Source organism: Athene cunicularia (genome assembly GCF_003259725.1).
Source record: "Athene cunicularia isolate RWA chromosome 1 unlocalized genomic scaffold, athCun1 chr1_part1, whole genome shotgun sequence".
NCBI classification, from domain to species: Eukaryota; Metazoa; Chordata; class Aves; order Strigiformes; family Strigidae; genus Athene; species Athene cunicularia.
This window is the reverse complement of record NW_020799091.1, coordinates 83,954,583-83,976,802: the sequence shown is the minus strand read 5'-3', so window position 1 is coordinate 83,976,802 and position 22,220 is coordinate 83,954,583. Positions and strand designations below refer to the sequence as shown.

At 40.0% G+C, this 22,220-nt stretch overlaps 1 protein-coding gene across 1 annotated transcript in view; it reads right to left on the bottom strand.

Annotated features, from left to right (window-relative positions):
• Window positions 1–22,220, bottom strand: part of PHEX (phosphate regulating endopeptidase homolog X-linked) — a 111,132-nt gene that overhangs the window by 37,828 nt on the left and 51,084 nt on the right. The window contains exons 12-13 of the mRNA XM_026856220.1: window positions 20,932–21,033; window positions 1,484–1,561 (exon numbers count right to left, since the gene is read on the bottom strand). Of these exons, the coding sequence (XP_026712021.1) occupies window positions 1,484–1,561; window positions 20,932–21,033 (180 nt within the window). The remainder of the gene's footprint in view (window positions 1–1,483; window positions 1,562–20,931; window positions 21,034–22,220) is intronic.

Below are 22,220 nucleotides of genomic sequence, written 5' to 3'. Positions count from 1 at the left end.
GTAAAATTTTTACATTTGGTAGGAAGAATAAATATTTTGTGAGCTTAGTTAAAAACCAGTGGCTGGATGGATCTACATGAGGGACCAGAGCTTTGGAAAAGCTCTTCCCTGTGCAGAGAGGAGCTGAGGAAATCAGAAGTACCCAATGGTGAATTACAGACTGCACATTTCTATGACTGTTATTAAGACAGACCTTTTCCCAGAAGGAAATAGGTCTATTTTTATTTTTTAAAGTGCATTTTAAAACCACTTTCAAAAATGTAGCAAAGCTCCCCTTTTCAGTTTCTTTTGCATTTTATTACAAATACTTCATCCTCCAACTTTGGAGGGTTCTGCCAGCATTTTCTTACTGTTTTCTGGCATTAAATATTTACAGACATAGGGCTCCATGCTTCCATAAGACTACAAATCTAATAACAATCCCCTCCAAACACACACACAACTAACCATCCATAAAAAAGGGATGTTAATAGTTTATAAATCCAGATGATAATATCCCTGCCACCAGTTTCAAGCAATCCTAGGCCTTGTGAAGAAGTTGCATGTCAGAAGTAAACTATGGTTTTGCAACCATGATTGACAAGTGCTTTTTGCTAGATTTAGCACTTATCTGGGCAAATAATTCCATAAACTGAGTAATCAAGTTGGTCACACCTTCTGTCTCCTTACACTGTCTTCACGGGACCATCTCACCCTACGTCTTCCAGGAACAAGGACTAGGCCGGTAGAGTTGGTTCTTCAAAGTTTTCTCAATAAATTATGCCTCTGTTTAGTGTTTGTTCATGTTCTCTGGTAAAGATGACTATCATTGTTGTATTTTACTGGTTCATGATTGAATTTGTGATTCTACTTTGCCTGTGACTTTCAGTAATGCAATTCATCACATGCATGCCACCGTTACCCCTTTGGAAAATATATTATTCTTCATCATCTGCCTTCCTGCTTAGTTAGGCTGAGCAGATGCTGGGTCAGGAAGAAGTCCCCCCACAGTATCCTTGCCCAGCAGCCAGCACAGTAGGCCTATACACTGGTTAGCACCTCTAGGCATGATTATAAGCAACAATCATAAATAAAATTCATAGCCTGGAGAGGTGATGAGAGCCTATATAGGGCATCATAAGTTGTCATATTCTGAGGGTAAGTGCACTAGTATTTCTGAAGACCATTACTTTGAGGAGAAATGCTTTTGGTTAGTTTCATTTTTATAACCAAATGCTTCACCTTTAAAATGCTTAATAGCAGGAAGGTTCTTTGCACCTAGGCACATTGTACTCCCAGCAGGCCTCATGGTCATCTTCTTTAGGCACACTGGCACTGACAATTTAGACATGAGAGCTAGCGTACTTAATTCAATGTCTAAAAATAACTGGACAAAAAAAAAAAAAAAAAAAAAAAAGAGGAGCTCTGATTTTAGACAGCAGTGAAACAGAGTAAAGAATGGCTGCAATATGTAAAAGAAGGAAGCTGCAAGTCTGACACTTACTGTTTTGATGTCTTCATTAATATATGTGTCATTCATTATAAACTGAGGGTAACCCACTTTTGCCATAACTGCTTTTGCCTTTGAAAAAAAAAAAAAAAAAAAAAGAGGTGTTGGCAGACACAACCATTTCTCAGTATATGGTGCTTTTTCCCCCCATTCTATTTCCCCTTTGTATTATTATGCTTCCTTGAAGATATCCTAGTTTAACTTCAAACCAACTTGCCTACAAGGTTAACTTGGTGCCGCAAATGTTGAGGGTCCAGGTTCTGTTGTCAGATTATCACAGTGGGTTTGTTGTTGCCTGCAGAGCTTTTGTAGACTTAGAGCAATGTGTCTGAGTGCAAAATCTTAACAGCTGATTTCCCTACCAGTTTTTGTGTTAATGAGATGGTCAAATGCCTTTTTTATCAATGCTTTCCAAAAGATGTCAGGAAACGGCCCGTTCTGCTATGGTTCAGTAGCTGGTACACATCCAACTGTTAAAATAGATCTGATACGCAGATATGGATCAACCTGGATCCCAGCAAGTGCAGAGTGGCCTATTTCCACTGAGCGTCACTTCCATTTACACCTGAGGATGGGTGCACATTTTTCTAAAGGACACAATACTTTCCTAAAACCACAGGGCTAATCTTTGTTTTGTTCTCCACTTTCATCCCTCTACTTTGCAGTCTTTACCTTTTCCCTAATGTCAGTAAAGGTATTAAAATAAGACACTTCGATTTTCATTAACTTTGGGGTTTTTCCTCTCTCAGTCATGATTTGGTCCCACTGTTTATGCACAATCTATGTAAACACTCTGGTGTGAAGGATAGTAGCTGTAGATGAATATTCCCACTTCGTAAATCATGGTGTGAGTATATAAACAGCCTTAGCAATGTCCTCACAAAAACATGAGCAGGTCACCAGGCCACCCAGAATCTGTGTGGAAGCAACACATTTCAATTAAAAAAAAAAAAAAAAGCAGAAGGCAACATAGCAATAAGTGACATATGACAAGTCCATAGAATAAATAAAAGCCATGGTGGACTAGGGAGCACAAAGCTTTCACTTCGTATGTTTTCAGGATGCTGAATGTAATTTTTCCTTAAGTCTTTGGAATTCCCCCCACCCCTCAAAAAATGCTCTTCTGGAAATTTGTTCTTCAAAATCAGATGTATAAACTCAAATGAATATTGCAAGATATGAAGTACAATAAATGGATTGGCCTTTACACCAACTGCAGCCATACCAGCCCTGCATTCTGCTCTCTGTGAGCAAAGCCTGGATCTCTCTGGGGTTCACTGACTTCTATTTGCCTCTTGCTGCAGGGGGGGACTGTCCAAGGGAAGATTCCCCTTCCTCCACAATGCCCTTTTCCTCCTCCTAAATGTCTCAATACAATAGGGCCTCCTGTGACACCAAGAATTAGAAATACCTGTTCCAGGGCTGTAAAAAGGAAGCTGGTGGAGGACTGCCTCCTGTTTAACCAAAATTATTTTGTCTCCACTTTTATTTTTCAAGAAGAAAGGCCTCTTTGCCTCTTCAAACTCCTTCAATTTCTCAATCTCATTTCCAACCTAAAGTCATAATCCTCAATTTGTGGCATCACAATTAATTGTGGTTGAGACAATTAAGATGTCACAAACAGAAGATTACAACTTCAGGTAGGAAATTAGCAGAAGGAGCAGATGATCTCTTAAGCAAGAAAGATCCCATTGTCATGCAAATATCCCTAGTGATAAAAAAATCAATGGAAGACAAATGCTGAACAGGAAATATAATATGAGACAAATTAAATCTCAACAGAATGTTTTCTCAGTTTTCCAGAAGGTAGAGCACCCTTTCAAGATATTTTAAATGCCTGGGGGGGGATGAAAAGCATCAGGGGGAGCACAATTCATCTGCTAGCTTTTATATAATCAAGAGTGTCTATGTTTTTCCTGATGGTGGTTTCAGGTCCAGCTAAATGAACTTTGAAAGGAGCTGGAAAATTTCCATTTCCAGTGATTTAATCCTAGTTGAAACTAGTCTCGAGAAAGCAAAGAGCAAAACTCATCAGTTTTATTTTTTACTAAGTCAGCTGCTTAAACAAGTTTGGTGAATCTTGAATGCTCTGCATGTGTTCCAGAGTACCCATGTGAATCACTTACAGTAGCCTCTGTGTTGAATCTACTTAATTGAGCCCCTTAGCATTTTGATTAACTGATCAATTTTAAAACTAACTTATATGATGAAAAGTAAACCCTTTAAACACAATTTATAGTGCAACTTGCAGAAAATTAACAGTGTCTTTTAAAGAAAAAGTAAGGATTAAACTGTGTCAGTACAATGTCATTTCACTAATGATTTAGCCAGTACAATGTGGATCAAAAATTGTTTATCTTGTTTGGGCACATCAAAGAAATTTTTTTATTTTGAGCTATATTATATCCTTTAAAAGTACAGTTTCTAGACTGTCTTTCAAATAAAAGCAAATAAATTCACACCTCACTGGCTGTAAATGCAGAGGACTATGAAGCCAGCCTAGATCCAGCAGTGCTTATTTGCTCAAAGAAGTAGAGATGGGCCCTGCCCTCAAACTCATGGTGCTAGTTCTCTGGTTGTAACCACAATATGTCCATCTCCCCTTCACCTCATGGACATTTTGGGGTCTTTGTGGACTATCTTCCACATCCATCTCAGTCTCTTCTTCCACAGCAGCCCACTGAGAGCAGCAGCTTGGAACTGCCAGGTTTTGGCCATTTTGACCCCACTCTTTAACCAAACATCTCTAAGGGTGAGGATGATTTCTCCAGGCTCCTTAATAGCAGGTTTGACATAGCTTGACCCAAATATCATATATAATCGCAATATATAATAAATAATCATCTAATTAATATTTAACTTTTTTTTAAATCTTAGTGACACTTAAATCCTTTACTCTTGTCATGGCCTTGCTGCATTACCAAGAAAGATGGGAGGAATTCTCCCAACCAGACTACCTCAGGAGAACTGGGCTCACTTGTCAGGTCACACATACTCTTGCTTTGTGACTTTCACAATTGATGTCATGAAATTAAGATTTTCCAAGCAAGATGAAAAAATGGTCAAACATTACTAAGATATTTTTTACAAAGGCTATAAAAACCCCTAGTAAATAACAGAGTTTGTCTCAAAGACATTTTTGAAAGTAAACTCAGAAGGTAATGCTGGTCCTAGTACTCTGATGTTTTATCAATGGCTAAAGCTGTCTGTATTTTGTGATAGAAATATCTATATATATAAAAGGGGAAAATGTTATTTTATTGCATTTGTTGCTTAGAAGTTCTTACCACAATACGTGCGGTTTAAAAGTATGAGCAAATAAGACAGACAACTGTATATTCTATACTGACTAAACTCTAAAGTAGACTTATTAGCACTGTAATTCTGACGCCTTCTTAAATGTTCCAGCAGTCATGTAGGATAAGGATAAGGATAAAAATTCAGATAAGTACACACATTGCTACTACACCCCAAGCGCTATTAGAAAATGTAAGTACATAAATACCATTACAAATCTTCTAGACTATCTAAAATCACAAATGAACAACATCCTTTAGGAGCCTTTTTGAGAACATCTAGAGCAAGAGCTGATAGAGAACAAACTGGTAGAATGCTGTCACATGCAATCCATGTCTTGCTATATAGGTTCTGCCAGAAAAGGAATGTGTCTCAAACTGGTCCTAATGGTATCTACAATGCAGCCACAAATTTAGAGGTGTACCATGCTCCCCTAAGATCCTACTGAGCTAGTGGCCTAGGGACACCTTATCTCCACTATGTAGCACATACTGGTGTGGGAGAAACAGAGGACTAAACTTGTTTGATGTGAAAGACCAAGAGTGTATCTCTTTTTGAAGGGCTGCCCCCCTGGGATCCTGGCTGACTCCAGCCTGGGATGAGCACCAGGCCCATACAGCCCACACAGGCACTTAGGACTGGAAGTGCAGGTGGTAGGCCAGAAGGCTGTGGCGCACCAGTAAATTTCCTGATGCTGACAGTGAAGGACATGTGGCTTCTGGTAGAGGGGACTGTTTGCTATAGCCAAAGCAAAACCCATGAGAGAACATAGAAGTCCTTAGGAATCCCTTAAACTGGGATTTCTCGCAGGCGCTTTGCATCAGGTCCAAGCCTGTTCAGCTGAGCACAACACACAGTCCAGTTTATTTACACAACAGACAAGTTAGAAAGTAGGTTTCTAAATTCGCATCTTGGAAGTCTCCTGTTTTCTTGGCTATCTTTTCTGTTCTGATTTGTGGAAACACACTCCACAACTCAGAGTTATAAAGCAGGTATGTTTACTCCAGCACCGGGGTGGAAGGGGATTTCTCCACAAAGCTTGCACACCAACAGCGCATCTTGCCAAAAACTTATACATATTCAGTGGATTACGTAATAGAAATATAGCTATGCATAAGTAAGGCTGGGTTAATTTGAAAGGCTGGGTGTCAGCAGTTTATGTTCTCTTTGCACCTGCACATTGCCTCCTGGTGGTCATCTTTGAGTGTCTTTGGAGGAAGGGTCACAGTATTCTTCACCTTGTACTTTTCCTTGGAGCGTGCATAGATTCTCTTAGCCCATTTCTTTGAATAACAAGAGTGGTTCCCGATGGTTTACCAACTCTATCTTATCTAAAAGCACCAGTCTATTAATTTCTACCGCTGATATATGGCTATCCATCCATTACAAAGACTAAACTTGCTAGAACCCATCTGCTTTCCAAGGACATGTCTCTTATTTTTGCCGAACATAGTGATTCTTGGTCAGTTTCCACAGAAAACTGCTTTGTTTTGATGAACACAGTAACCCTTGGTAAGCTTCCACAGAACAGTCAGGACAAGCAGGATTATTAAGCAATATTCAGGAATCATAAATTGCTATAAGTAAATAAGTTGCAAAGTAGGTGATCATTTCCTTGTATCAGTTCACTTGAGTAATGTTTAACAACAGTTTGAATACTCCTTATTCATAGAGCACAAGAAAGTGGAGAATTCTACAATTGGCTGGCTCTTTGATAATGAAGTCAGTATTTTCCCCCCGATAAGATTTAAAGTATGTTTAAGAGACCAGTCTTCCAGGAGGCATGCACACATATACAGGGAAAGCAAGTGAAATGTGACAAACGTACAGGAACCAGCCATGTGGTAATTGCACAACATGCACAACTTTTTATGGTTTAAAGGCCCGTTTAATTCCTTTCTCTAATTTGCATATAAATAACCACGTGTACAGGAAGAAAAGGGGTGATGAGGTATTTCCTCCAGCTATTGTTAAATACTTAGCCTACCTTAGGCTGTTGGGTAAATTAAGAAAATTCATTGCCTCAGGCTTCCTCTCCTGCTGCTGAAAGTAAGAGGCTCTTGCAGGGGGTGACTCAGAGAAGCAGCAGGCTTTAGAGTAGGTTGTGATAGCTCTTTTCTATACCAGCAGACAGAGAGATCAGGCTCCAAGGCAGAAGAGGGACTACCCCCTCCTCTGCTGAAGTTTCCCCACTGACTTCAATGCAGTCGGGATTTTATCATTAGTGTGTCTTTCTGTCACGATGAGAGCATTGCAAGCCAGTTTAATACAGAGACAAAATAATAAACGTCCTTTCACTCTTGATTTAACAGCTTGCCAACATGGGAACACAGATGTGTTTCAATGGTACAAAGCATCCCAGTTTCCAGTCTAGTCAAATTCTCATTTGACAACCAAACTTGGCCTGTGAGCCTTCTGAGAGCATTTTTTGCCCATCAGAGCATGATTTTGATATTTTTGTAGGCCTACTAGCAACACCAAGTAGTGACATATTGTACTTACTGTAAAGAAATAAACCCAAAATAAAACATATATCTCACCCCAACAAAGTTTTATGAGTCTGTCACATATCTTCTGTATATCAACTTGACTCACAATAATTTTGTGAAGATCATTTTCAAGCTTCTAAAAATATAAAAAATTAATACAATTACAGTTCACTGAAAAATTAGCATGAAATACATTCTGAAAGCTAAAATCATTCATGGCAAAGTAATGTTCCATTTAATTACAAAGATTAATTCAGCCTTTATGTACATGTCTGGTCTTTTCATTTTTCACTGAAAACAGATGATTCAAGAGCCATCTGGTAAAACTGCTGCATAAATATCGCTGCATCTATGTATAGAAAAACTAGGAAAATAGAGTGATGGATCTTGATAAAACACAGAAAAGTTCCATCACAGGGCTAAAGCCCAATCCTACAGATATCAGTAGAAGTGACCCACTGACTTGAGGGGAAGATGGACTGGGCCCACCTTAATGATGTATATTATTCCCTATGCAGAGGCCACATGAAATGTCAGGGATTTGCACATCATCAAGTGCAATCAAAACTGAAGTGGCAACTCAAACAGGAACACTTGGCCTGAAATGATAATTTTTAAGAGTACTTGATCTGCAGTGAACTGGCTGTAATCCATACTCCAGAATATAGCTAATCATCAAACTATTTATTTTTAAAGTTTGGCTTTACCTTTCCGCTTATATTTGCATATCACAACAATACAAACTGTGTGGAGTTTTCAAGATTTTCAGAGCTAGTGTTTCATTTCATAATAATTCACATACCACCACCTCACACTGCACCATAACTCTCTCCTTCATATTTCAATAATTGCTTTGAATGTTCTAAATTAATCAATTATGAAGATGGAAAATAGAGCTATGGTTCCATTCTTGTAATAGCTTGAGGCCAGGGGTAAAAAAAAAAATTTCAAGTGACTTATGTGAATAATCACATCCATCAAGTACACATCAAATTGTTTTCAGTTAAATACACACTGTGGTTTCAAAAGTAGTTGAGTCCATTCAACAGCTTTGTGCTGTCAAATGAAAAAAATGTCCTAGTCCTTGCTCTTCTCCCCCGCTCCTCCCATCTCTGTCCATACTTTTGCTCATGCTGCTCGCACCCACAGGCTCCAAAGGCTGCCCCAGCTCCTTGTCACACCTTTCTGGAAGACTGTTTAGCTCACTAACATAGCAGAAATCTATCCAAGCTTTTCCCCCAGCTAATTTTCTGCCAGATCAGTGAGCAGAATCACTCACTACACAGAGACCCACCAAGTGCTAGAACTAGTACAAGACAAGTGCTGGGAGCACATAATGTGGGAAAGCAGAGAAGGAACAGCAAATACGTTATGTGCTACATTAGTTACCTCTTCCTCTGAATCATCTTTTGAAATCAAAGCCTCACTCAAAGAAAACTTCCTGAAAAGAAAGTATTACCTAGTACACTTAAAAATACCATATTATGCATTACCATCTTACGAAATGAAGAGGGAAAGGGACACAAAATTTTCTAAGCAAACTGTTGTTTGGGATTTTATATTTAGCCTTAATATCCGCCATCTAGCAAGACAATATTATTATTACAAACCACAATGTTGCAAGTACCTAAAAGTTTAGAAGGACTGTCATGCACAGAAGAGTCAGAAAAATCAGTAAAGTATGTCAGAGTATCACTTTCCTGTCCTAAATCCCTTTTGTTCCTGACTCTCTAGAAGACAAAGATTCAGTCACCGGTTCAAGCACTGTGATGATAATTTCACTGGAATTAAATTTTCAGTTTAAACTAATCCCACACTAAATTTTTTTATTTTTTTTTTAGCAGTAGAACTGAACTAAATCACAGAGAATGTGAAACAGTTTTACTTATTTAAAAGCACAAATTCACTGTGATATTTTCACAAGCGTAAGTCCTTAGTTCAATGCAGCAGTATAATTAATTGACCTACTCATATTTTCTGCTACGAGTTCCAAACTCGTTACACTGCCAGATTTGCTTTAATTTTGCTAAGAAAAATAATTCTTTTGTCCCTTTTATTTTAATACCATTTTCCATTTGTAACCTCTATATGACAATTACCATGATTCCATTATTTTATATATAGAATATTATATATGACAGACATAAATGCTGTCTTTCATGAACGGAACTACAGCTCTGTAAATTAAATACATTTCTTTGTGGTACACAAGCAAGTATCTTCATCCATGATTATGAAATACATAAATGCATTATACAACAGACCAGCACAATTGAGTACTTGGCAAAAGATATATTTAACACCTAACCATTACTGTCCAAAGCTCCTCGGTCAGTTTTAATGGTCTCTGGGTTCTCAGTGGAGCTGGGATCACCTGCAGAGCAGAAGAAAGGATGGTGCACAGATATGCAAATTGACTCAGCCTGTGCTAGGTCCAGCTATGGCATCTTGGCACCTCACCAGCAGTAATAGGTCCACTCCAGCATGGGAATTTCTGCACTGGATTTCCTTCTACACACCTGTGGATCACTTAGGGCATGACTACATAGGGGTGGACAGCTATGAGCTCTTCCAGCTGCACTTCAAACAAGCCAGAAGCAAGGGTTGTGGTCTGAAGGCACAGACCATCATTAGTATCATGCTGGTATATACATGCCCCATGGCATATGCTGCTAAGCTGCCTTTTACAGGGCTGTAATAGCTCATGCATCTGAGTTAAGCTCGTAGACATCCTTAGCATTTTAGAAGACTGTAACTCTTCATACCTTTATTTTCAGGCAATGGTCTATGTTTTCCAATACAACTGTCTCTCAAAGCAGAAAAACAAAACTAAAAAAACCCCAAATGACCAAACACACACACCTAATTAAAAAAATCTCATTATCGTCTTTTGAAACTACATTACATATCCTTACCAAACAAATTTTGCACCAGAATCCTAAGGATTTGCAATGACACAAAGAAAAAGCCACCTTTGACTGGTCTTTGGCACATTAGTGAGCTGCAGATATTATTATGTAGAATATTATGTAGAAATTCCTTCCAGGACTCATTTCACTGCTCACCGCCAGAGCTCCTCATCAGCCGACCCATACTCCCACTGTCATGACACCACTTGCTAGAAACACACCCACCCTGCTGCAAAATCTTTTCTGCTGTTTTTGTTTCAGCCCTGGGAAAACAGCAGATTTAACAAAAAACACTACACTGACAAAATAAAAGTCCCCAAGAACCCAAAAATCCTGGTGTGCTGAAGAGATCTCTGGCACTGGCTGCTGAGAGAGGGACAGACCCAGGGAGCAGGAAAGGGCAAGGATTCTCTCTCCCCATCACAGACATAAGGGATATGAGTTACCACAGCGTTTCTTTTGGCAGCTTTATGCAAAACTCTGAATAACCTGTTCCAGAGAGGGACAGCTTCTGACCTTAGCCTCTGCTTGCATCAGTTTATATTCATTTAACATTTTCAAGGTTATCTTTGCTTAAGCAAAGGTTGCAGAGCAACTTCTTTTTTTTTATTTAACAAATAGAATATGAAAATTTTTCCTCATTTCTAGCCACAAGTGAGCGTTAGACCCAGTCTAAATACACCTGAGACCAGACATGGCAGATACTTAATTCTTACACTACTCAAACTGAAATAGGGACTGTAGACCTGAACACAAGCATTACTCAGCTCAGGACTTGCAGGTTTTCTCTCTTTTTCCTTTTGCTTGAACAGGGACCCCAACCAATAGTGTACCAGTAAGCATGTGACGATCAGTTGTCCATGCTTTATAATATATGGGGGGAAAGCAGAAGCATACATCAACAAAAACAGAAGCTGTAGAATACAGAAAAGCCATATGCAGGAAATGCTCTACTTTCTACTCAAGACCAAATCCCTCTGTATTCAAAATCTTTATATATTTTTGGTTTTAAATAAGTTATATCTATGTATTTATTTTCACACTAATGGAACTCACCACTTAAGCAGAACAGTGAGCACAAGACACCTCACAGCTCCCTCACGAAGGAGGGAAGGCAGCTGAGGCAACCTTTATTCTTAGGCACAGCATCCGGGCTTCTGAAGGGCCACTACTGGAGCAAATTCCTCAGTCTAATAACCTTCTTGTAGTAAAGCTCCTCTAAAAGTAAACTCCAGCAATACCACTACCTGAAGGCATTTAAACATTTCACAACTTTGCTGCAGGCCTTGTGACTTGTTAACCTGAGCAAGTTAAAGGTTCCTGGTCCTGGCCAGGTCCGGGACAGATGAGGGTCCACACTGGAGTTCCAGTCCATGGCCCTGTCTTGTTGAGCTTCCTGCCTGCTCCCACCAAACAGGCAGCTCTCAGTGGCTCGGGTGGACGTATACAGACATGGAGATCACCATGGCCAAGAAATGCACATTCATTGGAAACAGAGAAGGAATGTCAGAGAATGGGTCTCCCATACCTCAGTATCTGTAACTGTTGAGCTGAGGACTACAGAATCACAGAATCATCTAGGTTGGAAAACACCTTGAAGATCATCCAGTGCAACCATTAACCTCACACTGACAATTCTCAACTACACCATATCTTCTAAGTGCTATGTCAACCCGAATGACCCGAACAAATATGTGAAATCAACTCCAATGTCTTTGTAACTGTTCCTCTACAGAAGGCAGTTTTACTTGGTAAAATAACAAAGAAAATGAAAGTTAAAGCTGAAACAGTCCAAGATTTCCAGGGGTGGTGGAGGACTTCCTGCCTTTTGGAAGAATGAACTTGTCTTTTAGCGTACCAATGCTTTCATGTTGCATTTCTGCCACAAAATCTTCAGATTCACCCTGGTCTCTGAGCATCTGCAGGTGTGTCCACCCATCTGTCTCCCTCCTATTTCAAGCATGAGATTTGTCACAAGTGTTTTGATGTCACACACCCATTCTGGCTTGATGGAGTCGTGGTGGAGTCTGAAAAATGACAGCTGCGAGATCAGGGTTAAATACAATTTCCTCTCCCTTCACCTGTTTTCTACTATCTGTTTGCACGGTGCTCAGGTTATTAATGGAACTGACATCCCTGCACAACTGAGTGAGCAGTAACAGCAGCCAGATAACAAGGGAGAAGCTGACAGCAGCAATCTAACCCCAGAGATATGAGATAAGCAAACATGCTATGGCTATTAGTTTCAGCTCTGGTCACGGGAGAAGAACATCTCTTGTGGTTAGTGAACAGGAAAGCCCAGTCCTCCTCTGAAGGTCAAATTAAATTCGGAATTCAAGAGAGATTATTCCTTGGGTTAAAAAATTAAAGTTTGTGATAAAAAATAAACACTTGAGTTTAAAAAAAAAAAAAAAAAGTTGTTATTCTGATGGAAAGTGAAGACATATCTTTATTCAGAGGAGACTGTGGAACACTTCTATGCTAGAAGGAAAGTATCTTTCACTGTCTATATCTTACAATAGAAAATGTTAATCTAAACATTGGCATTTTCCAAACAGCTACCTCAGGGATGGTGTGGGAGTGGTAACCTCGAAGTCCTGGCCAAATCCCAGACTAGGTAAGTACAACAAACTTTTCAAATCTCCTACATAATTTCTGATCTACTTTCTACATCTACTTCACTTCCTGCTTCCTATTGAGTTGTCCCGTCTCTTCACATCTATGTACATGGTAGGATAACAATGAGTTACACCATCTTATGATCCTGGTGATGTATTTAATGCCCAAGGGAACTGTAGACACGTAAGAAGAGTTAAAATGTGACTCTGCCTTTTCTGAATTCCAATCCATACTTCAACTTCTTCAGGAGACTTGCTCATTGCTTCCTGCAATGGAACTGCTACAATACAGGCAGGACCTTAAATTTTTGCATGCAGACAGAGACTACCCTCATGTCAGAAAGTTCAATTCCACAAAGGAAAAGTGTGACCAAGGTTCAATTGGCACCAAGGAGAAGTAAGCTTTACAGCTTAGAAATTACAAGGTTGTTTCAAACTTTCTAGTAAAACCAGTAAAATTGGGAGTCAGCAGTCTTTTGAATAGGAATGAAGTGCCTAAATAAAATCAGAGCCTTTGGAAACTTCTCCCTCTTTTCCTAGTTCTTCTGAAGTGAGTCTGGAAGCTTCTGTTAGCGCTCTGAAGCAGCCTAACACTTTGTGAAGTTCTCCAAGATCCCTGAAACAAAGATATAAAGTCATCTTAAAAGAACCTGTAAAAAGTGTCTTGGGATCTTTGCTTTGAAACTCCATCCACCTTTTTTACCAAGTATTGTTCTGCCAGCCTTGTGTTGGCCTTCATTCCAGAAAAAGCCCACTTGAGATATGGGAGGCGCTGAGACTGAGGGCTGGTTCCTCTGTTACGCTTTTGCATTATTTTACATAGGATGGATCTACAGACCCGACAAGGCACAAAAGGCATTTTTTACTTTTGCAGAGCACTCTGTGACAACTCTCAAGATTGGATGATTTGTCATCTTTGTGCAAAATTAGCATGGCATTAAGCAAGATTAATTTCAGCTCCTGAGGCTTTGGTGTCTGGTCTTCTTGCCTGGGTATGCCTTAATGAAAAGTTATTTTTCAGAAGTGTATCTAGTGCATGCCCTGGACAGTCTATGTGAACAAATACAGGAGGCTCCATACTCCCTAGATGTATTGCTCTGCCAGGGTTATACAGAAGCAAGACTGGGCACAAAAAAGAACAGCCAATGATGATTCTCTGGTTTCCTCACTACAAGAACACATAAGGCAAAGGTGACATTTTCCAGACAAACAAAAGATGTTTTCTCACACAGAGCACAGTGAGGCAGTGGAACTCATTGCCTTGGGAAGCTGCATATGATAAAAATTGTCATGAGTTCAAAAAGTCATTAAACAAACTGACAGCAGAAAAATATGAATAAATACAAAGACACTACTTCTGGCTCAGGAAGCAACTGAGCTGCAGATTGTCAGAGGCCAGGAAAGGGTAGTGGGAATGTATCGTTTTATGCTTGCCCTGTCCTTATGTTCATCTCTAAACATCTGCTACTGTTTGGCCACTGTCTGAGCCAGACATTGGACCTCTGGTCTAAGCAGTATGGCTGTCATGTTTGTAGGGAAATCACCCAAATATGAAGAGACCACAGAAAACTGGGAAAGATGGCAGGGGCTCAGCTAATTGACTGAAGGGCTGGATACGGCCATTAAATTCCAGCTGAGAAGCAAATGGCTTCAGTGGGATAACCCATGGACACCTACCTCATTTAAAGTACCTATACTTTGTTAAATCGGGGCTTGTACAGATGGTTCTTGATTTCCTAAGGGCTATTGGCCTAAATTACATTGTGTTATCTAGGGAAGCGGCAGAACAAACCCTGTAGGCTAAACAAAGGTACCCAACACTGCCTAAGAGAGACATCTATAGCCAGGCACTGTCCTTATATTTTCCTGTGGTCCTCTTGCCTCCGTCTTCAGGCTCAGAGAGATGCAAAGAAAACAAATGTGTATACGACTTCCTTAGAGAGAAATAAAGCCAAGCAGCAGGCAAGTTCAGTAGGCAAAAAATGATTGCACAGTGACCTTGGGATTTGTGCTCCATGACCTAAAGAGGTTAATAATGTTACAGAAAAATCTTATTAGAGGAAAAACAAGCTTTTTTTGGCTTAACATCCATGCTTTAAAAATAGTATTGCAAAGCAAAAAAATGACTTCCTACAATACAGGCAATTTTACAGGAGATTTGAAAACTTTCAGAAAACAGGCTTTTGTGTAAAAGTCTCATTTTCAAGCCTCCAGTTAAACCCAAGCACAAAAGGCATTTCATGAAGGAAAAATAGTGATTAATAAAATAACTGCTCCTGTCCAGGAAAAGGAACGGTTTTGTGTCTCAGTGATGATCTTCCACTGAATTATCCTTTGAAAGAGTTGCAGCAATAAATTACCATTTTAAAGATGAAAGTTCTAATCACACAAGTCACATCAATGGAGTTTCAGTTACGGGTTCTCCCTTTTCCCTGTGACCAACAGTTACAAAATGCAGCTGTCAATACCATTTGGCTGACGTAGCCGGCTGCAATCTGCACCTTCATTGTAAGGGAAACAAAAGGCTCTCCTCTGTCTACCCGCCCTGCTCCTCATCTGCCACCCTTCTCAGAGGCTTCAAGGTGGCCCAAGAGCTCACCCAGTGCCCAGGCAGACAACAAGGGATCTTTCTGCATGGCTGCTGTAACTCACACACCACATACTTGAAGACTGTTGCCAGACACACCCTTGGAGATGCGCTCATTTGAATAATTTTCTGTTCTTCAAATGAGGGCAAAATTTGATGATCCTTACAAAAGAGAGATGCTGAAAAGGCAAGAGGAGGAACTTTTTGGTGTGGTATGTTTTTGTTTTTTTTTTTATTTTTAAATCAGAGATCTCCATCGAAAATTCGGGTGGTTAACAGGCACAGTTTAAGCAAATTTCAGATCATAGTCAAATACAGAGCGATAAAGCAAGACTTGAATAGAGCAGAGGAGGAAGGACAGGGCAGAAATCAGCATCACAGTACAGAGCCGAACGCTTCTCTACCACTCAGAGCTTCTTTGGAAGCAGCATGAGCTCCATCCAGAGAGCTAGGTGAGAACTGCACGAGAAGACAGACAGTCACCTAACCCTGTTAACTTTCTTTGCAAGATTGTCTTTCAGACGGTCTGGTTTAAATCCATGTTTCAATCACAGAAAGAGAGGAATGGAGGGAGGACAGAAGGAAATTATTAGATGTTATCTCATTACATTGTTTTGTTACAGAGGGAATGTCAAACCTTAACTCCAAGTATATAAGGGTTAAAAGGGTGATTCTCAGAAATTGAGGTTGCAAGATAATTGTTTCTTATGTCACATAGACTAGTTGATTTGATCCTTTTAATATGGTTTGGGCTCATCAAATTAGTAGTGTCCCCTCTGAGTAACTTAAAACAACAGAACAGACACAGAGTCACAGACAGAGAAATATTTCGGTGATTAGATAGAGCTGACAGGCTGCCTAAAGCAAAATTCAAGCATCGATTCTATCAGAGGGCCTTTTGTAAGTCCTTCAGAGGTCGATGGTCCCTTTGATTGCAAAGCATCAGGCTGACAGCAAGGTATACAAGTTTGGCCTCAGACAAGTGCAAAAGACAGGTGGGCATCAGTCAGAAAACAGGCATCAGAAAACACACAAAACAGTGAGTATCTAAATCACAGAGAGGATTTGCAGTTAATTCTCTTTAAAGCCTGCCAAGTCATTTGCATTACAGTGTTGTCATCTAAAGACACAATCACCACAAGGAACAGAAGAGAGTCTAAGATGAGAAGTTTTTCTAGGAAGGCTCTCCATGCTCACAGTCCAGACATCCAAATTACACATCAACATTATTATTTTCTCGGGAAAAGAGTAAAAACTTTGTTAATGACCCAAATATGCCTGATGTTAAAGGAAAGGCTAATGCAAATTATATGGATCACATGGAGCAGGCCCAGTAAACAAAACCCACCAGGTTTCTTCAGTTTCTTTCTTTCCAGAGCATTTGAAGAATTCAAGAATGTAATGAGATTAAAAATACAGAGCAAAGACAAAATATATGAATCACTGCTATTTCCATGCAGCACCAAGTTCTGCCATAGAACTTCAGGCAGGAGCTCTACTCTGCATTGCTGTAAGGGACAATGTGACAGCTACCGATAAAAACATAAAAGAAGAAGACATTCTTTACCTAACTAATAACAGGGGAGGGGGAGGCGAGGCGAGGCAGAGGCAGAGGGAGAGGGGATTTCAGTTGGAAGGGACCTACAACGATCATCTATTCCAACTACCTGACCACTGCAGGGCTGCCCAAAAGTTGAAACCTTAAGGGCATTGTATAAATACTTTAACTGCTGATGGGCATGGGGCATCAACCACCTCTTCAGCAAGCCTGTTCCAGTGTTTCACCACCATATCAATAAAGAAATGTTTCCTAATGTCCAGTCCCAACCTCCCCTGACTGATGCAGCTTTGAACCATTCCCACGTGTCCTATCACTGGATCCCAGGGAGAGGAGCTCAGCACCTCCCTCTCCACTTCCCCTCCTCAGGAAGCTGTAGAGAGCAGTGAGGTCACCCCTCAGATTCCTTTTCTCCAAAGCAGACAAACCCAAAGTCCCTGGCCACTCCGCACAGGACATGCCTTCCAGTCCTTTCACCACCTCTGTTGCCCTCCTCTGGACACATTCAAGGACCTTCATATCCTTCTTAAATGGTGGGGCCCAGAGCCGGACACAGTCCTCAAGGTGAGGCCACACCAACCCTGAATACAGCAGGACAATCACCTCCTTTGTCCGGCTGGTTATGCTGCGTCTGATGGGCCCCGGGTGCAGTTTGCCCTCGTGGCTGCCAGGGCACTGCTGACGCACACTGAGCCTGCCGGCGCCCGGCACCCACAGACCCTTCCTGCAGGGCTGCTCTCCAGCCACTCCTCTCCCCGTTTATACTTGTGCCCGGCGTTACTCCGCCCGAGGTGCGGAATCCGGCATGTGCACTTGCTAAATTTCATCACATTAGTCATTGCCCAATGCTCCAACCTATACAGATCCCTCTGCAAGGCCTCTTGTCCCTTCAGTGAGTTAACAGCACCTCCCAGTTTGGTATCATCAGCAGACTTGCTAATGGTGTATTCAACTCCTGAATCCAGATCATTGATAGAAATATTGAACAGAACTGGCCCTAGAATTGAGTCCTGAGGAACACTGCTAGTGACTAGTCACCAGCCAGATGCAGCCCCATTCACTACAACTCTTTGAGCCCTGACGTTCAGCCAATTCTTCACCCAGAGCACCATCAACCTGCTCATCCCATAGTTGGACAACTTGTCCAGAAGGATGCTGTGAGGGACAGTATCAAAAGTCTTACTAAAATCTAGAAAAATTACATTCACCATCTTCCCTTCATCCACGAGGCAGGAGACCTTATTATAGAAAGATATCAGATTAATAATGAAGCACATGCCATCTTTTGTTCTGGAAATAGAAACAAGCAGAAGATGCTCACACAGAACTGAAATTTCTTTCCAAGCAGAATATCCTACCCTAGTAAAAAAATTCCACAGAAGTGTTAGAAACCACAGAGAACTAGAACAGTTTTCTGATGTGTTATTGGTCTCAGCCCAGCAATAATTGAGTAAAATACTAGTTTAGCTATACAGAAGATCAAAGCAGAGCATCCTTTCTGCCTGTGTCTGAAAGAAGCATATCCCTGTGCTCTGTCATAACACTAGTCTCTATTTTGATAGTGATCCAAAATGAAGAGTAAACTTGAGAAGACCCCCAAGATGATAGAACTTGCTCTTCAATTCAAAAACAAACCAAGTTCCTTCCTAAATAGTGAAATCCACATCACTTGCACTATCCTAACATATGTGGGTGACAATTACGGATGAAGCAATGTCACTTTTACGGATCTATACAATAAAGTAATGCTGGGTAATTTTTTTTTTTTTTTTTTTACAACCAAACAAACCCCACTCCAAAATTTCTGTTGTCTGTGCTGCTTTATTAAAGTGTAAGTGTTAAAAAGTGACAGCATAGTGTGCTGGGCTCATGAGATTTAATTGGAACAGAGTAACAGATTTTGAAGGTTCTGTTATATTATAAATCTTAAAATTCTCCATTGAATCATCTAAACATACACATAATGAATCTATTTCTTGAATTAAAAACATACCCATCCAAATGTCCCAGGACAAATTCAATATATATCATTAGCAATAAATAGTATTTAATAAACATGCACAAACTCCATGTCTGGAAATCTACCAAAATGTCTCTCCAGACTGTTCCCTTCTAGCCAAGTAGCTGTTCCTGTGAATCGAAACTTAAATTTACATTCATAAGTCCTACTGCATAATTGTTGCTGCAATTTCTAAGTCATAACATAACACTTGTGTCTTACAAGTGTCAGTAAACTATAAAATTGTTGTTCAAGTCAGTGAGAATGGATTTAAACCATTTGCTATTTGTAATACTATGGCTTGTAGTATTATTTTTATTGTACTGCTTGAACGTAGTTTGTCATGCATTGTTTGGCCCAGACTCACCCCATTAACTCCAGAAACTTAAATGAGATGCCTGCCTAAATTGGGAGCAAAGTGCCATAAGCTTCCTAAATGTGTCAAGAGAGAGAAACAGGCATCTCTACCCACAAAAGAGCTAACCTACCTTCTGAACAAAACTCTCCCTAAATTGGGAAAGGAAGAGCTTTTTAGGGAGTTTATTAATTTGCAGTAATGCTTGTATTGTTTCTCTACTGAAAGGCAGGTAGCAAATATTGAACAAAATGGTTAAGCAAATTGTTTGCTAGAAAAATCAACATCAAGACTTGCATGTGCCTGTAAAGTTATATAGAAATACCTCTGTTAAGGAAATAATCAGAAAATCTTCCTGCTCTTATTTTGCATCAATTTTTTCAAATATCTCACTTACAGATCATTATATTTCTAAGGGTATTTCTAGTAAAAAAACAAGCATAACAGCCAGTAAGAAGTAATAAGTGCAGTCCATTTACCATCAGGTTAGTAGGAAATAAATAGCATCTTGCTATTGTTCTCTTGCTATAGAATTGATTGGTGCACTTATGCAAGTCTATTTCATTTGCACATCTGTGAAGAGCTCTGTTGTATAAAATGTAAATGGGGTGTATATGGAATTTAAAACTTTTCAGTGATAAAGTGTCTCAACAGCCTTTTCATCAGAATTACCAAAAAACTTTGAAGTCTGTGTTTATTTTTAAATCTAAACATCACTATTTTTATTCAAGCACAGTGAGCAGGAACAGTTCAACTGCACTTGTGTGTCAGTTTATTCAAAGAGGCTATTTACTAATTCACTGATATCCTGTTGCCTCAACAAATGAGGAGACAGTCCTACATATTGTCTTCCATTTGTCTTTGTTTATGCCTCTTCCAGCTGCTGCTATGGGGGCAGACCTCTGCATTTGGACAAGCTCCCCTTCTACCTATCACATTGTAAATGTGGGAATAGAGTGAAAAGGGAGATTTGAGTACTTCCTTCTGCCTTCACTTTTACCTCCTGCATTTTATTGCCACTCCATCCAAAAGTAATCAGGACCAGTAATGCCATCTTTGATCATAACACTTCATAACTGGCATTATTCTATCGGGAGATGGGTATTCAGCTGGGATGGTTATTGCATTCCTGGAAGACAGCCTTCAAGGTAGGGCTCCCACCACAATACTGGAGAAGGTACGAGACCTGGACTGTTCTCATATCCCCTTCTAGGCTGGATCCTTCATCTTCACACCAAATACCCTCAGCTGTTCCAGATATTTTAGACACCATTTTCTGTTTTCAGGTTTGTGTGCCCCTGAGATCCCAAACAAGATGAAGACCTTGTCCAGAAAAGACACTGTACAGGCAAATCTGAAATAGTCTCACAGTCTACATCACCCAGAGTCAGATGGGGAAAGATGGAGGCAAGGGAGGAAGAACGAGGTAACAAAAATAACTCCAGCAGAGAGGCAGCAGAACCTCAGACACATCAACTTCGAGAAAAACAAATGTGGCACATGTCCCTTCACAAACAAAACAATGGCTAAGTAACTGAAACTGCAAGTACACTTCATGGCATTCTGTTCTCAGTCAGGTCAAATCTTCACTGTAAAAGGATTTTACCCATTCAACATTTATATTTGTTACCTTCTCATAAGCTTTTCTTTTTGTTTCAGAGTCCATCCAGTCATTTTCCTTTTCCAACATGTCAATAAAAGCCCAGCGAATTCCTTCAGTCAATTCCTCCATCTGCAAAACATTTAGCAGACCCCTCCCCAGTAAAATATCTCATGGCAGAATCATTACAAGAAAAGTTTTGGTGCATGCAGGAGTGATGGATTTGGTTAGACTATATGAATGATTCCAAATCAGACAGTATCTGCTGTTTTCTCTTGTTTTTTCTTTTCTTCTTTCTCCAGTTCTCAGATGCTTCCTCTGAAAGTAAGTTTCTTTCCATTTTCTTTTCCTCCACATAACCTGTACATTGTAGACCTTTTATGTCACAATTGTGAGGATATCTGTCTTGAAATCATAAAAAATACTGGGAAATTTGCAGTGATTTGGGGAGATTTTTGGCACTTTGATTCTAGATCACTAGCCTATGCAGAAGAAGGAGCCAGCTGCAAGGTATTTGCACAAATAAAACCTTTCTGCAGAGAAAGAATCTGTAGCCTTGTTTTGTTTCTGTCAGACTGGGACATGCCTCAAGGACTGAATTTGGGCTGACAGTATCATGATCCAAATACAAAGCAGTATCCAAATACTTAGCCTGTATTTAGCTGTATTTGTGAAGTACTCCTACCCTTTACTTACTGCAGGGATAGAGGCCAGGGCTCACAACACTGAGCAGCCTTAACTGCTTCTGTGGTCTTGAACCACAAATGACAGCTTGCATCTGTGCAAAGCTAGGAAAACCCGTGAGCATTTAAGCTTGACTGCTTCTTCAGACACCTATACAAAGCCACAAGCAAGTAAAAAAAAATAATAATAGGAGCATTTAGTAAGGCTATACACTAAGAAAACTCTGAAATGACAGAAAACAAGAAATCTGATAGCTACAAGGTGCATTATATCAGTCTAAAGAGTGGAAATGCCTTCATGCCTATGCATCCGTCAGGCGGCACAGACCAGAAAGGTGTACACAATCAGCTGTTTCTATTTATATCAACTGATGAACCTCATGACAGCCACTGAGAATAGTGTGAGATGAGGCAATTCAGGGGATCCAGCCATTGCTTGAGTCCTTTAGCACAGACCAAACCAGAGTTGAGTCAGCACAAGACATGACAGATAATCATTACATGAAGACTTACTGGATCTTTGTGTTATCAGTTATGTTACATTTAAAAATAATGAAAATGTCAAGTACCAGAGATTTATATATTTTTATTCTATAGATCTAGTAACTCTGAAATGTCATTAAAAGTGGGGACTTA